We start from the raw sequence: 14,252 nt of genomic DNA on the forward strand, positions 1-14,252 counted from the left end.
GTTGCTTAGAATTATTTTTCATATTTTCCCCCAGTTATGTTATCTTTGCAGAAGGTACATTTGGTGCCTCCTCATTATTTATTCTTTATCCAAGCAGCTTTAACACAATACATTCTCTAATTGGATTAGTTCCTTTATTTTTTTATATGAAAATTAAAATCATAAAACTTCTGGGGCATTTTCCTCTTGTGGTGATTAGTCAAAATGCTGCCTTTGTGCAAAAAATTACAGTTTAAAAGTTTGTGAGGAGGTTTGCCAATTCTCCTGTATCACAACCAAATTGAAGGAGACTCTATCACATAGTGTATTCAGATATTCAGGAACTTTAGAGATTCTGGTCATGTTCTTCTCCTGCCCCTGGCAAGCATGAGCAGCATGTCTTGCTTCTGTACATTTGTGCATTGTAGACATTGATTGTGCTACTTAAGATTTGGAGAAATGTGTTATTAGCCTTATTTTACTTATGGAGCAGTGTATGGATGCAGTAAATTACCTACATTTACAGATTATGTCCATATTCCATTTTAAAGTGGGAGTTAGACTGTTCTGTCACAAGATACAATATATTTTTCTCTGAATGCTATTCTGATGCTTCAGCAGAGAGTAATTAAGATATATTAAGAATAGAAAATACAGCAACTAAAAAAATGCTTTTTTAAGAAAGCCTTATTTGTTTGGGTCTGTGTCCAGCTGTGAGCAGATGCTGAGGGGTATGAATTTACTCTTGCTTAAAGATTTTTAATTCTGAAGGTAAAATTGGATTATTTTGTGCCTTGCTAAGCAAAGAGGAGTGCATAAAAACATGCATGACCTATTTGGCAGCACACTTTTGGTATCGTGAGTGAATGAAGATTGTGATCTGTGAGAAGGGGTCTCACTGTGTCTGTTTCTGAACTGAATCTGTGGTCCAGGGAATAGAACCTGAGACTTTCTTGGTTCTGCTCTTTGCATCTGGCACTTTAAACACTCACCTCTGGCAAAACAAAAAGTTGTGTACCTGGAATGTAAGGCAGAGAAAGGCTTCATAGTAGAATAGAGGAAAAAACTTGGTATGGAGTGTGTGACTGTTATTGGTCCTTTGCTTTAGAGGATGGTTGTCACTGAGCTCTTGGGTGGGCTGCTGGTGTTCCAGCTACTAGCAGATAGACTTTAAATGTCTTAATGTCTTCCAAAATGATACAAATTAATTTTAGTGTGAGAAGATGCATGGCACGTTTTCATGCATTTCTTGAAGGTGTGGCAAGGAGGTCTTAAATTTTTTTTTTTTTTTGCCCATGGCCTTACATTGTAATTGACTTTTAATTCTTGCTTGTTACCCATTCTCCTTGCTTTTGCGTACAGACACTTTTTGTTAATACTGTTCTTATTCTCCATCTTTTGTTTCAGAACTCCATCTCCTGCCTTACTTTGTCTGTCGGAACCGCATGATGGATCATTTGAGTTACATAACAGCTTCCCACCTCCCTCTTCCCTTCGTAGTTTAAAGCACACCCAAAGGTTTGCCAGTTTTGAACTAGAGAGACCAATGAACTGCATCTTTACTGTACTCTGGTCTTTCTGCAGGATCCTCAAATGACTCTTTTATTAAACTCTTCCTTTGCTGCCAAACTAAACAAATTGTCTCATCTTGTATGGCCCAAAGACAGAGGTGGGTGGAGACTGCCAGCAATCAGGTAGTGTTGTTTTAATTTTCAGTCTGTTCCTTTCCCCCTGATACAAAATGTGAGCTCCTTAGAACAGGACCTGGCTCTGTATGTTTGATTCCCTAAGATATCTCTTTTTTTTGTAAGCTGAACTGTGAGCTTTTTAGGACAGAACCTTGTTTTATTATTTATCTGTAAAATGTCTAGTGTGCATTCTAAAATCTTTCACTGTTTGTATAACTGATATAAATAAATATCAAGTTTGTTTTAAGAAAAATATTGGTCCAGTTTATGTTGTAGCACTTTCTCTGTATCTTTACATAACACTGAGCATTTCTCATGAAATGAGATTTTTTTTGAGATTAAAACTGGGAGGACCTAGCACTTTAGCTGACAGCACAGTATGTCTTTTAATTATTCTGCCTTGGATGAAGTATTCCTCTGTATTGAATTTACTTCTTTTATTAACATTGCACTGTTGTACTTGCCAGGGAGATTCAAAAGGAGATTCAAAACATGCAACTAATTTTTTTTTATTATGTTTAATTAGGGCTCAGCTCAGCAGTACAGAAACCTATGATAGTGTTGGCTAACAGAGGAACAGAAGTATACTTGAAAAGAAACTAGACAATTTCTGGCTTTTTTTCTCCATTTTTGCTTTGGTGGGAAAAACGATTGTGTTGCCAAAAGCTGTTGCTGATGGAAAGAGCAGCTTTAGAGAAGTGTTTGCTGACCCCATTTCTCTGAACTTGGAACTTTTTTTAAAAAAAAATATCTGATTAAAAAAAAATCACAGGAGAGACCGTCAAAGATAAATTTTAAATTCTCTGGGATTTTTTTCTGGTCACTTGAGTAAGCTTGTCTAAGAAGGTGTGTTTAAAGTAGCAGCAGTAAGGGAGGAAAAAAGCCCCAAAGTTTTGGAAAGGGGTGGGGCGAAGCAAAACCCCCATCCCTCAAAACAGCTTTTACAATGTAGTTGATGCTGAATGTCTGATCAGATGTAGGTTCCATTAGGAATGCTGTGGAGGCTGGTATTTTCCCAGAACACAAACTCTTCAGGGGTGTGTGGATTAGGTAGAAACTGAAGTCTCTTTTCTGTTGGCCTTTGCTGGTGTTGGGTAAATCCATATGGTTTTTGTGTGGGACTGGTGTAAGTTTTGTTGCCACCACCTCTCTTCAGCTCATCTCAGCTTTGCTGTTAAATAAGGATGAAGCTACAGCAGCATGCACAGAAATGTTATTTATTTCCTTAATAACATATTCAAGAACTGGTATTTATAAATAGACTGGCTTTATTTAAGCAAATAAATAAAGGAACTGGTCACTTATCCCACAGCTGCTAAACCTTCAGGAATAATTACTGCTGAGACATGGAGTGCCCTAAATGTTACAGCAAATTTGACTGCTCAGACCTGATCCAGGTTCCATCAAGATGCTGGTTTGATGTTTGATGGGCAGATCTGTTGTTTTCTGCTACTCCAGATTTCAGTTAAATATTTAATTTGGAAGTGTTTATTTTGGAGTAAAAATAGAAGTAGTGTGTTAACATAACTGCAGTCTAACAAAATATTTTTTATTCCTTATGAATATAAGTATTTATAATTCTGAATAATTTAGGGTTTTTACTAAAATAAAGAATATGAGTCACACTAAAGTTCTGCTTATTTTGAGATGAAGTGCTATTTCAGGCTTCTTTTAAAATGTTTGTAACTCTATTTGACTTGACTCGGTAATAATACATTTAAATACACTTTCAGGTGGACAGGTTGTTTCTGTTTAGAAAATGTGAAGTTGTGTTGCTTTATATTCAGAGGCCTGTCTGCCTTCATGATATGTTATCTGTTACAATGGAAAAAATTGTATGCAAACAGAAAAATAAATTCTTTTTAATAAATTCTCCGTAAACATTAAATGATAAAGCCAAATGCTAAATTTTGATGTGGTTTTTTTTAAATACAGTAATTGATTTGTGTTAGGAAAACTGACTGCCTTGCTTGCAAGAAGCCGCACTGTCATATTTGAAGACAATCCAAAGAAAACATGAATTTATTCTATGCTTGAAGAAACACTGAGAATATGAAGTTCAAACAGAACTATCCCTAGTTCCAGATGTGATGCTAAGATTTGAATAGTTGTGTTAATCTCTGCAAAGTTTTTTAGTAAAATGCCATAGGCCACAGGACTTACACAATACACTTAAAAAATATTCAGTAAAAATTTGTTTGGGATTTGGTAGGAGCATGATCCTGTAATAGATAAAGAAATGCAAGATGAAGATGAAACATGAAGGCTGAGAGGTTTCTTTTTGCCACCTTTCAAAGGAGTGTATTTTATCTAAATAGAGCTTTGGGATTGGTTGAAATAGAAGCTGCAACTGAAATCTGAACCTTTTTTCCCTGTGATTTTTGGTCACTGATGTGCATCTAAAGCAAGGAGTAGGTATGAAAGATAGAACTGGGTTTTGACAAAAAAAATCACTTCTTATCTCTGATTCTCTTTCTCTTCCCTTCAGTTTAATCCCTGGCCACTGTTCCTCTATTCAGGCATCTTACAGGACCTGTTTGCATTTAGATGACTTGGGAAGTGAAAAAGAATCTTGATTGGGATGATCTCTGCAGTTTAGTATAAAATTTCAGTTTTGGTTTTGTCTCCCCTTATGTTTCCATTAGGCTGTTTTAAGGCAATCTAACTCAGCTGAAAATCACAGTTACTCTGAGTGGTATCTCTTTGTATTTCAGGGGCAGACATTTAGTGGTTGGTGGGAATGGCCTTGACACAACCAAAGCAAGGTCTTACCTTGGGACATGAGAGGTAGCTTTGCTCTGGATTTAATGTGCTGCACTCTCACTCCAGGGCTCATTCTAGGCTGGAGCCCTTGGCTGTTATTCCAATATATATATATATATATATATATATATATATATATATATATATATTCCAACATAATATATATGTTACTCCTATATTGGGAAGAAGCTCCTCTACACTGTGAAGGATCAGCAACATGTGTTTGGATCTGCTGTGGGGCCTTGGGGTAGCTGAGCTACTGATCAGGGTTGGGTGAAACAGCTGAAAGGACTCAAGTCCCAGCTTCTTTCATGTCTGATGTGAGGACAGTGTCGAGTTGGGTTGGTGGATGTCTTTGGCCAGTGAGCTGGCCAAAGATACCAGGTCTGGTTGCAACCCCATGGCTCTTAGTTGCAGCATATTTGTGATGTATGTGCCTGACATGGTCCCTGTGCTGGATTCTTGCTTGCTTGCAGCACCATCAGTCACAAATTCAGCTTTCTTACCCTCAAATGATGCATTTAAAATTTTTTACAGCATCAACATGCAACAGATATTTATAATCCCATTAATTTAAGGGTGTTTTAAAATGTTTGTTTGGTGTCGTGCTCCCTTCAGAGGAAACAAAATATTTTGGGGTTTTTGTCAGTGACAGCAGCAGTGCACTTACTGTTAAGAATAACTTGGCCTTACCCAGGGTAGTGTATTGCAAAAAAGTGTAAGGAGTGCATAGTTTTGGGTTTGTTAGATGGAAAACAGGACCAATGCATTACTCATCCTGTTTCGTTTGTGTTGGCTTTTTCTGTGCTTCATGACTCCAAGAAAAACACGTTTGTGCAATTTACACACAAAGGGAGAGGCAGGATGTATCTTTCATATAAAATCACACTTTGCTATGAAAAATACTGGTATGTGTCATTGCCATGAGCCTGTAAACACATGGAAACAAAGGCAGCATTAGTATTCCATGGGAATTGTTAATTTTAAATTGAGTCTCTTAAAACATCTTAGTGCTTTAGTTGCTTGAAAACTTGCATTTGGAGCAAGTTGAATAAGATTTTATCCTAAATATCCATACTGAAGCAGAGTGATGAGGCCAAGCAATCCTGATGTGGAATGTGTGGTGCTTTTTTGGCTCTGAAAGGTGTGAGTTTGTCAATGATGTGATGTTTTGCATGTGCCTGTTCAAGCTCTCTTGGATGTTGCACTCTGGATCCACCAGCACAGGCAGCAGCAATCCTGGTTGCAGAAGATTCTTCTCTAAATCACACCTCAGCGTTGGAGTATTTCAGCCTGAAAAGAATTCTTTATCACTTTATCTGTGGCACATTTGAATCATCTTTACTCCTGTTCTGAGGAAGTGTTGAATAAGATGAACTGATTCACTGGTGTTTAGGTCTTCCAAATTTGAAGAAATCGAAGTGATTTCTAGGACACAAGTATCTTTTTTATTTATATGTAGTTCTTTTGAGTCCCCAGAATCAGAAAACAGTCTGTTTGCTGAGATGAAGCAGTTGGGATGAGAGTGTGTTTTGAGTTTTAAGGACTCTTTGTTGCAAGCAAACCCTGTAGGCTTTTACACTGAGAACTGAGCTGTTCAAAGAAGGATGACATCATTGTGTTTCAAATGTGCTGTAAAGGACAGCTCCAAAGTATCCTGGAGTATTTGGGCAAAGGTAGAGAAGCTGAAGAAAACTTGCTATTGTCTAAAATGTTTTTGAATTTTTCTCGTGTATTCAAACCTCCTTATATTTGAAATAAAGGAATGTTTTAAAACATGTAAAGGCCTGGTGCAAATTCCTTACAAAATGTCCCTCGGTGATTGATGGACTGTATGCTCTCTCTGTTTAAACAAGAAATCACTGAAATACTTTTCCACTCAGTGAATCCTTTTCTCTGTTTTATAGAGGAGGCTGCACCATTGGACAGAGCCCTGTTCTCATCTGGTGTGTGTTGACACAGTGTAGCTGGCATTAATTGAGCGATGCTAACTGCTTCTTAATCGACACCATTAGCTGAAAATCTGCACCAAAATTCAGTGGCAGTAGTTGACTGCAGATAGCCAGGAATGTGAGAGTATTAAACAATCATGGTAGAAGATGAAGAAAGAAATGGAGGGCTAATTTCTGAGTCTTTATGGACGAAAGCTGTAAGAAAGGGCTGAAGGGTTTTAAATGTCTCTAGCAAATCCCATGTGCTTGTAGCTCTCTTGTTAGTTCTGCTCCCAGTCCTTTAGGTTAGCTGGTGATGTAGAACTGTGCCATAATGTTTATCCCCATGTATGTCTTATTCTTAAAGAGGATTTTCACTTCTGAGTGTCGGATTAGAGTTTGTTCAGCCACAGCACCAGCCACAAGAGTAGTTGATCTCAGCACAAACTTGAGATTTCCAGGGCAATTGCTGGAAATTAGTTTTATAAAACATTTGCTCAAAATAGTTTATTTAAATACTCCATACAACACAGTGATTACTTTTCCAAAGTGGATGTTAGCTAAGTATGTTATACTTCTGTCACATTTGGGGGAAGAGTCTCTTTTATTCCTTGTAATTAGTTGACCTTGATGCCCAAGTCTGTAATTCTGTGCTGTTTTTCTAGTGTAGTTTTCCCTACTTTTAAAACTCCCACAACTAGTATATAACTTCTTGGCAGTAGGCTGTGCTGTCCCTTTTACCTGCGTTAAATAGCTCTGCAATAGCCTAATGCTGTGGTACAGGGAAGATTCACCCCTGGAGAACATCACTTATTTCTTGTAAAAGAAACCAATATCATTGCTGTTAGTGTCCCCTCACTGTGAAAGGGCTGTGTCCCTAAGTGGTGGCAGTCTCAGATTAAGTGAAGTATTAAGAAAATCTTTACTTCTTTTGAAGTCCACCGAGTTACTTTTGTGGGTAGAATTAAGGTTGCTTTGGTTCCTTAATTGTGCATGTCCCTTACATAGTTATTTAGGCTTCTCTTTCTATGTAATCCTGCTGTGATATTTTTCAAGGTTTTACTGTTTGGGTGTTTATGATCTTTGTGGTTTAACTTTGGTGTATGAAACCACATTCAGTGTGGATTGTGATTCAATGGTAGTTTTTATAGAGAGGTATGATTTTATTTATAGAATTTAAATAGTTTTGTACTTCACTCAATCCATGTGTTAGGCTGAGGTTTTAAAATTTACTGTATATTGAAAATATAGCTGCATTTTGCTGAAGAATAAATGCTCTTGACAGACTTAGTTTAACACAGTGAATCTGACAGGAAATGTTTTCCAGACTGCTAGAAGCTTTTCCCTGTCTAAGGGAAAAGGGAAGCTTTACCTGTCTAAGCTTTTTGATACTGGCTGGGAAAGAAGCATTAATTTTTGCAGAAGAACCAGAGGGCTAAAGCTGTAAAAAGACTTGGATACTGAGGTGCTTCCAAATTCCTCCTTCAGATGTTCCAGTTAGAAGTTGCATGTGTATCTAACTGTCCTAAATAAAGTGCAGGAGTGTTTGTGAATTAGTTTAAAATATGTGTGATGGGGAGACGTGTCAGCACTTCACCTGTAGCAGCATTCAAATGGAGGTTTTTTTAGCACATGATTTCATGTGAAGATCAGAACATGTCTGCCTAAGGGTGAAGAATCACTCTTTGAAGCTCAGAGAAGAGCAAGGACATCCTAAAGAGAAGTGCTTAACACTGCTCTCCACATTTGCAAGGAAGAGGCAGAATGGCATAAAATGAACTAAACTCACAGCATGTAACTTACTTAGTTTATAATGAGTATGAAGTTATTAACTAGAGGGGAGAATGGCATGGAATTTATTATTTTTCACAGTTGATTATTTTGCACAGTGTGACATGGGGTAGAGTTAGCAAAACATCATCATGCTTTGCTAATTAATCTGGCCACCAGCTCTTAATCTTTGTTTAACAATAGCAAAACGATTCCCAGGCATTCCAACTAGTTTTAAATAATACAGTCAGCTAGTCAAAATAAGTATTCTTGTGCAAAACAAGAAGCATAACAGCTAGCTAATGGTACATCTTACATTAGTTACATGAAAAATTCTAGTTAAATATGCCTAAAGTGGAATTAGGAACAAGGGAAATCTTCGCATATGCTGTAGCTGAATTCATGTGCATGCAATGAATTATCCAGGTAATTAAAGTTGCTTGGTGCAGTGAATGGCTTTAAAGGAGATACAGGAAAATTGCTTGGACTTAAATACCGTAAGTAAGTAATTGCAGAAAATTGTATAAATTTGTCTTGGTGTCTGTTGTTTCTATAATGTAAGTTATGTTTTGTGCTGTAACTGGATTTTGTTGCTCCAGGGTGTTTTGGAAGTGAGACAGCCCATCTTCACAGGCTTTTTGGTAAACAGTTTTTAACAGGAAATCATGAACATGCTTTAAATGTCATAAAGCTAAAACAAATGCCTCTTCTCTTTGAATTCTTCACATACTCAAATTGATGGGCATTTCAGTTTGATTCTTTCTTTCATAGTTTAGGCCTTTCTAATTGAACTCATTAAGCTGTGCTCTGCCTCTTTCAGCTAGAAGGCAATTCCTGTCATTGGCACAGTTCTCCATGGAGATGGACACCCAGTGATACCATTAACTGCATCACAAATATGTAGTAGCTCACTCCTGGTAGAAACCCAGGTTCTGGCTCAGTTCTCTGCACTTCATGGGCATTCTGCTCTCCCCAAAAGTCCTCATCTCCTGTTGTAAATTCTCACAGATTTCTTCCCATTTAATGAAGTTTACTTTGGACCAACTTCTGTGCAGCTTTTCATTAGTGAATTGAACAGTGAAATAACGTTTTGTTCCCCCTGCCACAGGTGGTCCTCAGATTGATGACTCTGAGGCCAACTGTCCATCTAAAGAGCCCTGAGCTCAGTGTTGGGTGCTCTGTCACTTCCACTGTGAAGCTGCCAGGCACAGTGGCTGTGCAGTCTCTCTGTGTGGCACATTGTTCACAGTCAAACCAGGAAGGAGCACATCCAATCCTGCCCTTCTAACAGCTGAGGACACTGGTAGGCAGAGAAGCTGAGTCTGTTTTTTGAAGGTGCCAAACCTGTTTTGCACAAAATACATGCAATTATTGTCCAAAAGACCTGATCAAATTGAGGTGTCTGTATTTCTTCATGTGTGCTCTTAAAAGCTGAGTCCAGGTGACTGTCAGGTCACCAGACAGCAGGTAGCCTAACTAAATGTGTGGCTCGTGTTTTCAGGTATTTTTATAGCTCTGTGTTGTTCCCAGGATCTGTTTGTGACTCGGACCATGTTTTATCCTAGGTTTTGAAACTGCCAAGTCCCTGGCCCTGCATGGGGCGTGTGTTATCCTGGCCTGCAGGAGCCCGGCGCGAGGCGAGGCGGCCGTGCAGCGCATCCTGGGGGAATGGGTGAGTGCACACAGTGCCCAGCACGGGGCTGGGCTCTGCAGGCTGTGACATCCTCTGTGCAGTGCCAGCACTCACTCACAGCACTGCCATGCCAGAATGTGAGCAAGAAGTAATTTGTCTTGTTTGGTAATACCCTGCTCAGTCGCTGGTGCATGGGTGATAGAGGTTTTTCATTCCTTGGGAGTGTGTTGGACTGCAAGGCTTGATGTGCTGTTATCCATGTTGTTTATGGATGCTTTGTAAGGGGAAAAAAATGGTTTGGAAGAACCACTGAGGCTTGATTTATAGAAAAAGACATTCCAGAACCAAAGTGAATAACTACCCAAAGGAGGATGGACACAGTCCTCCAAAACAGCCACTGTTTTGCCCGTAATTTTTCTATAGGGAGAGATTTCAGAGGGTCATTTTTGTACTTTTCAAACACAAGAATGTTTCTCCTTTTCTGAGTTCATCAGGCTCTGCAGACATGCTGCCAAGCTGTCACTGTGGGTTTTTTTTTCCTTCTAGCTTCTTCCCACTTCCTTTCATTTTTCTCCCATAAACACCAGCTTTTCAGTCCCATCTATTGCCTTGCTGCTCTTTGATTCCTTTCCCTGATCCCCATTTAAAAGAAAAATTATCTTCTAAAGCCTTTATTAAAATATATTCAGCTGTCCTAATTTATTCCTCCCACAATCATTTATTTGCTAGCAGGGCTTGCAGGCTACTTTTGTTTGAGCTTGCTGGGACTCCTGACTTCCATGAGAGAATGTGGTGACATCTCTTCACTTACATGAACGAAAGACCAATGGATCAGGTTCTTGGATTTTTATTTCTTTCCAGCTAAAATTAGTGATAAGTGTTTTGCTTTTATTTCCTGAGCTCTCAAAGTATTTCAGCTGCTCCCGGATGACATGGGAGAGCCCTCAGTAGTATTAATATTTACACATAAATAGTCTAAAGATAATTATAATATTTATTAATGCAAAACAAATGGTGCTTATTTACGTGTATTTCCAGATAAGTGATGCTTTCAATATTGCTAATTTTTGTAACCACAAGTTTCATGAAGAATCAGTCTTTGGATTTAGGCCTTTTTCTCTTGCCCAGATCATATGAATGATTTACAGTAAAGGGTTGGGTGGGAAAAATGTCTTCCTTGCTGCTTTCATCACATTAAAGCTGTTTTTAAAAAATTATTTTAATTTTTTTTATTTCAATAGCATAGAATTCCAAGAGAATTCCAACAGAGGCTAGCATAGTGTCTTTTCTCTTTCAATAGAACTGGATTTGGTGATACTCTGAATTTGAGAGTCCCAGTCCAGCTAAATATGGGAGTCCCAGTCCAGCTAAATATGGCTGTTTATATGGGTTTTATCTAACTAAAATTAGGTAGTGGTGAAAATATTTTATTTGAAAATATCCCATTACCCTCTTAATCCTAACCATATCGCTGACCACTTTGAAATGGGAGTTCAGAATACTTGTCTTAAATACCTGTATTATCTCACCAAAAGTTAATGAGTTGTTAATTGAATGAAGAACATTGAAGGTCAAATTACTTCAGAAACACTACATTTATTTACTAACAGTTTTCAAATTCTAATTGTTCAGAAAAAGAGTCTCGTCTGTAAACTGGTAGCTGGAAAACCTTCAATGCATCTTTGTAATGGCTTTGTTGTTGTTTATTGAGAGGGACTAATTAACTTTGATTATTGCACTAATATTATGGCACTTTGACAGTCCCTCAGATTTATGACTCTGGGAAAATAAACAAATGAAATGCAGGTGCTGGAGCAGAAAGAATAAGTTATTACTGAACTTTAATTACTTGGAGTGTGTAACCAGGAGAGAATTAGTTGATGAATTACAAGATGCTTAAAATTTACATCAAATTGTAAGCAGTCTTGAGGAAAACAAACACAAAAACCAGCCCCAAAATCAGTTACTGAAAACAAAGAGACAAAGATTAATTTGACTGATTTGCTTCTAATATTAAAATATGGATGTAAAATATTAATTTTTAGCTTATAGGTGTAACTACAGGAAGTTGTTAATTGAAAATCCTTTCCTAAAAATGAAAGAGTTAAAAAAAATACCAACAACCTCTGCATCTGATTGGGATGAATTCTCAATACATAGCTGCAACTGTTCTGCTAGAAAGAGCTTCAAAGCATGCACAGAATTTTGTCTCCTCTGTTCCTAAGGAAAGCAAAATTATTCAAAGGAAGTTGATTTGCTTTTCAATTTGGAATAAATTTAAAGAAAAATACAGCTGGTTAGGTTGCAGCCTTACCAAGCCTCATGTTCATGGTCCTCAGGTAGTATTTTCAGTAGCAATAGTGCTACCTACTTGTTTCATGTTTTCTTGTGAATCTTTGAGATTAAGTCTCTGAGCTGCACTTTTAAATACAATATTCCTCCAGTAATTTGAGGGGTAGAAATTTGATAAATATGTTCCTGCTCTTCAACTGAATTCCCAAACCTCTTTTCATTTGCATGAAGTATGCTCTTACAACAAAAACCCCCCAGCTGTTACCATGGAGTTCTAGTGTGTTTACCTGTCCTAAGTGTGGAGTTTTACTATAAAGTGTTTTAATATAACTGGTATTTCTATAAAATCATGTCTATTACCAAAAGCAGTGTGTACCCTATGCTGACTTTTCAGTATCCTTTGGTACTCAAGGTTTAGATGTTGGACACATAATATTTCTTTTTCCATTCTTTGTATATACAAAAGAGTTCCACATACTTTGCAAGAAGAGAAAATAGTTAAAAGTATGTAGCAGAGCAGCTTATTATTTCAAATTTTGATACAATTATCTAATTGATGGCCTGTATAAACTAGAGCCTGAAATATATATGGAAAAAACTGTAATTTTTAAAACCCTAACAAGCACTTCTGCCAAGCCACAACAAAACAAAGCAAACTCAAACCTAGTGTAATGCAGCATTTAAAAATAAAGTACAGTGTACATAAAATAACAGTACTAAGAAAAACCACCCAGCTGGATCCCTTAGTGAGCCTGTTGTGACATCCCTGTCTGGAATGCCACAGACTGAGTGTCTGCAGAAACTGCTCTAAGCCTGTTGTACTTCGAAATCAGTTGCTAGGCAAAAAATGCAGTTTCAGTTTGCTTGTAGTGAAAGCTGAAAATCAAGTTCATAAAGACAAAATGGGATGGCTAAATGGCTTGGGAAAATCCAATTGTTAAGATTTAGAGTAAAAAGCAAGAATAATGGGAGAAAATAAGATTTTTTTCAGATTAGCTGCCATTATGTTTAAAAAGCAAATGAAAACTGATCTTAACTGGCTGTTGTAGACAAATCTAGACAACTTTGTTTGTAACAATTTATGCCTGAAGAGCTGTTTTATAGGGAGTTTGAGCCATTTGAGTAGGGATTACCCACATAAACTTGCTAATTACTTTGGTTAACTGACATTTCTTTGTAACCTGCAGTATTCCAGTTATTTTCTTTCCAAACTACAGCAGAATTTTGCTAATATTGCAAATAAAGGGTAATTGCCTTGTGTAAAGCATTGTGACAAGTTTTAATGTGATTGGTCTGGCTGGTCTATCAAATATAATTTTTATGGAGGGGTATGGTTGATTATATTGGTGCAATCTAATGTTTATACACATGCATATATATAGACAGAAAAAGGAAGAGAAAGTATGTAAAGGCAGCAGATAAAAAGAGAGATCAGTATAGCTTTACATTTGATATCTTGAAAATGAGTGCTCATGCACGATGACGTTCAATATCAATTTAAAACTGTTTGATAATTTCTTGCTCGGAAAAGAGGAAATTAGAATCCTAGAGTTATGATTCATTTTAATCAGAAAGAAATTGTCAAACATAAATCTCTCCTTGAGTAGTGAAAAGGCCTGAAAGCAGCCAAGAAAAATATCAATACTTTGCAAAGGAGGAATGATTGTTCCAATTCGTAGCTTAATTGACTTTGAGGCTTAATGAAAAACACTACAGTGCTGTTTGTACACACAGTTGTTCTGACAAACATGGAAATCTATGCTCCAGGAAGAGAGGCTAGGTAATTTATTTTACATTATTATTGATATAATTTTCTAATTGAGTATGAGCAGAATGTTTGGATAAGACTGCGTATCTCCAGATGTTAGTGGTTTTCTCAAGAAAATACTTAAGAATATGAATGAATAAAATATTTCATAAATCACAGCTTTTCTTGCCAAGAAGCTCTCATTTATTTATTCCTGTCAAGTAGTCTTTGAAGTACGTATTAAAAGATAAATTGTAAGTTTAATATTTCCTAAAAAGTATAATGTTTCTTTGGTAATTATTTCTCAGTATTAAACCTACAGCTACATTAAAGATTAGATTAAATGGTAAAAAGAACATTTGACTTTGCTTTTTAAGTAGAGACTCACAAGGCAGAGATGTGACAAGAGAAGAGAGAAAAGCTGTGAAGAAAACCAACCAAACAAATGT

General features: G+C 37.1%; 1 protein-coding gene across 4 annotated transcripts in view; it reads left to right on the top strand.

Annotated features, from left to right (window-relative positions):
• WWOX (WW domain containing oxidoreductase) overlaps nucleotides 1-14,252 on the top strand; it is a 484,843-nt gene that overhangs the window by 14,035 nt on the left and 456,556 nt on the right. For 3 of the 4 annotated variants that reach the window (XM_053953289.1, XM_053953288.1, XM_053953287.1), the window contains exon 5: nucleotides 9,697-9,803. In XM_053953289.1, coding sequence (XP_053809264.1) covers nucleotides 9,697-9,803 — 107 coding nt within the window. Of the gene's footprint in view, nucleotides 1-9,696; nucleotides 9,804-10,496; nucleotides 10,552-14,252 lie in introns of those variants that run through there. The other variant, XM_053953290.1, reaches the window with a different exon arrangement.

The sequence above is a fragment of the Vidua chalybeata genome, chromosome 11 (genome assembly GCF_026979565.1).
Source record: "Vidua chalybeata isolate OUT-0048 chromosome 11, bVidCha1 merged haplotype, whole genome shotgun sequence".
NCBI classification, from domain to species: Eukaryota; Metazoa; Chordata; class Aves; order Passeriformes; family Viduidae; genus Vidua; species Vidua chalybeata.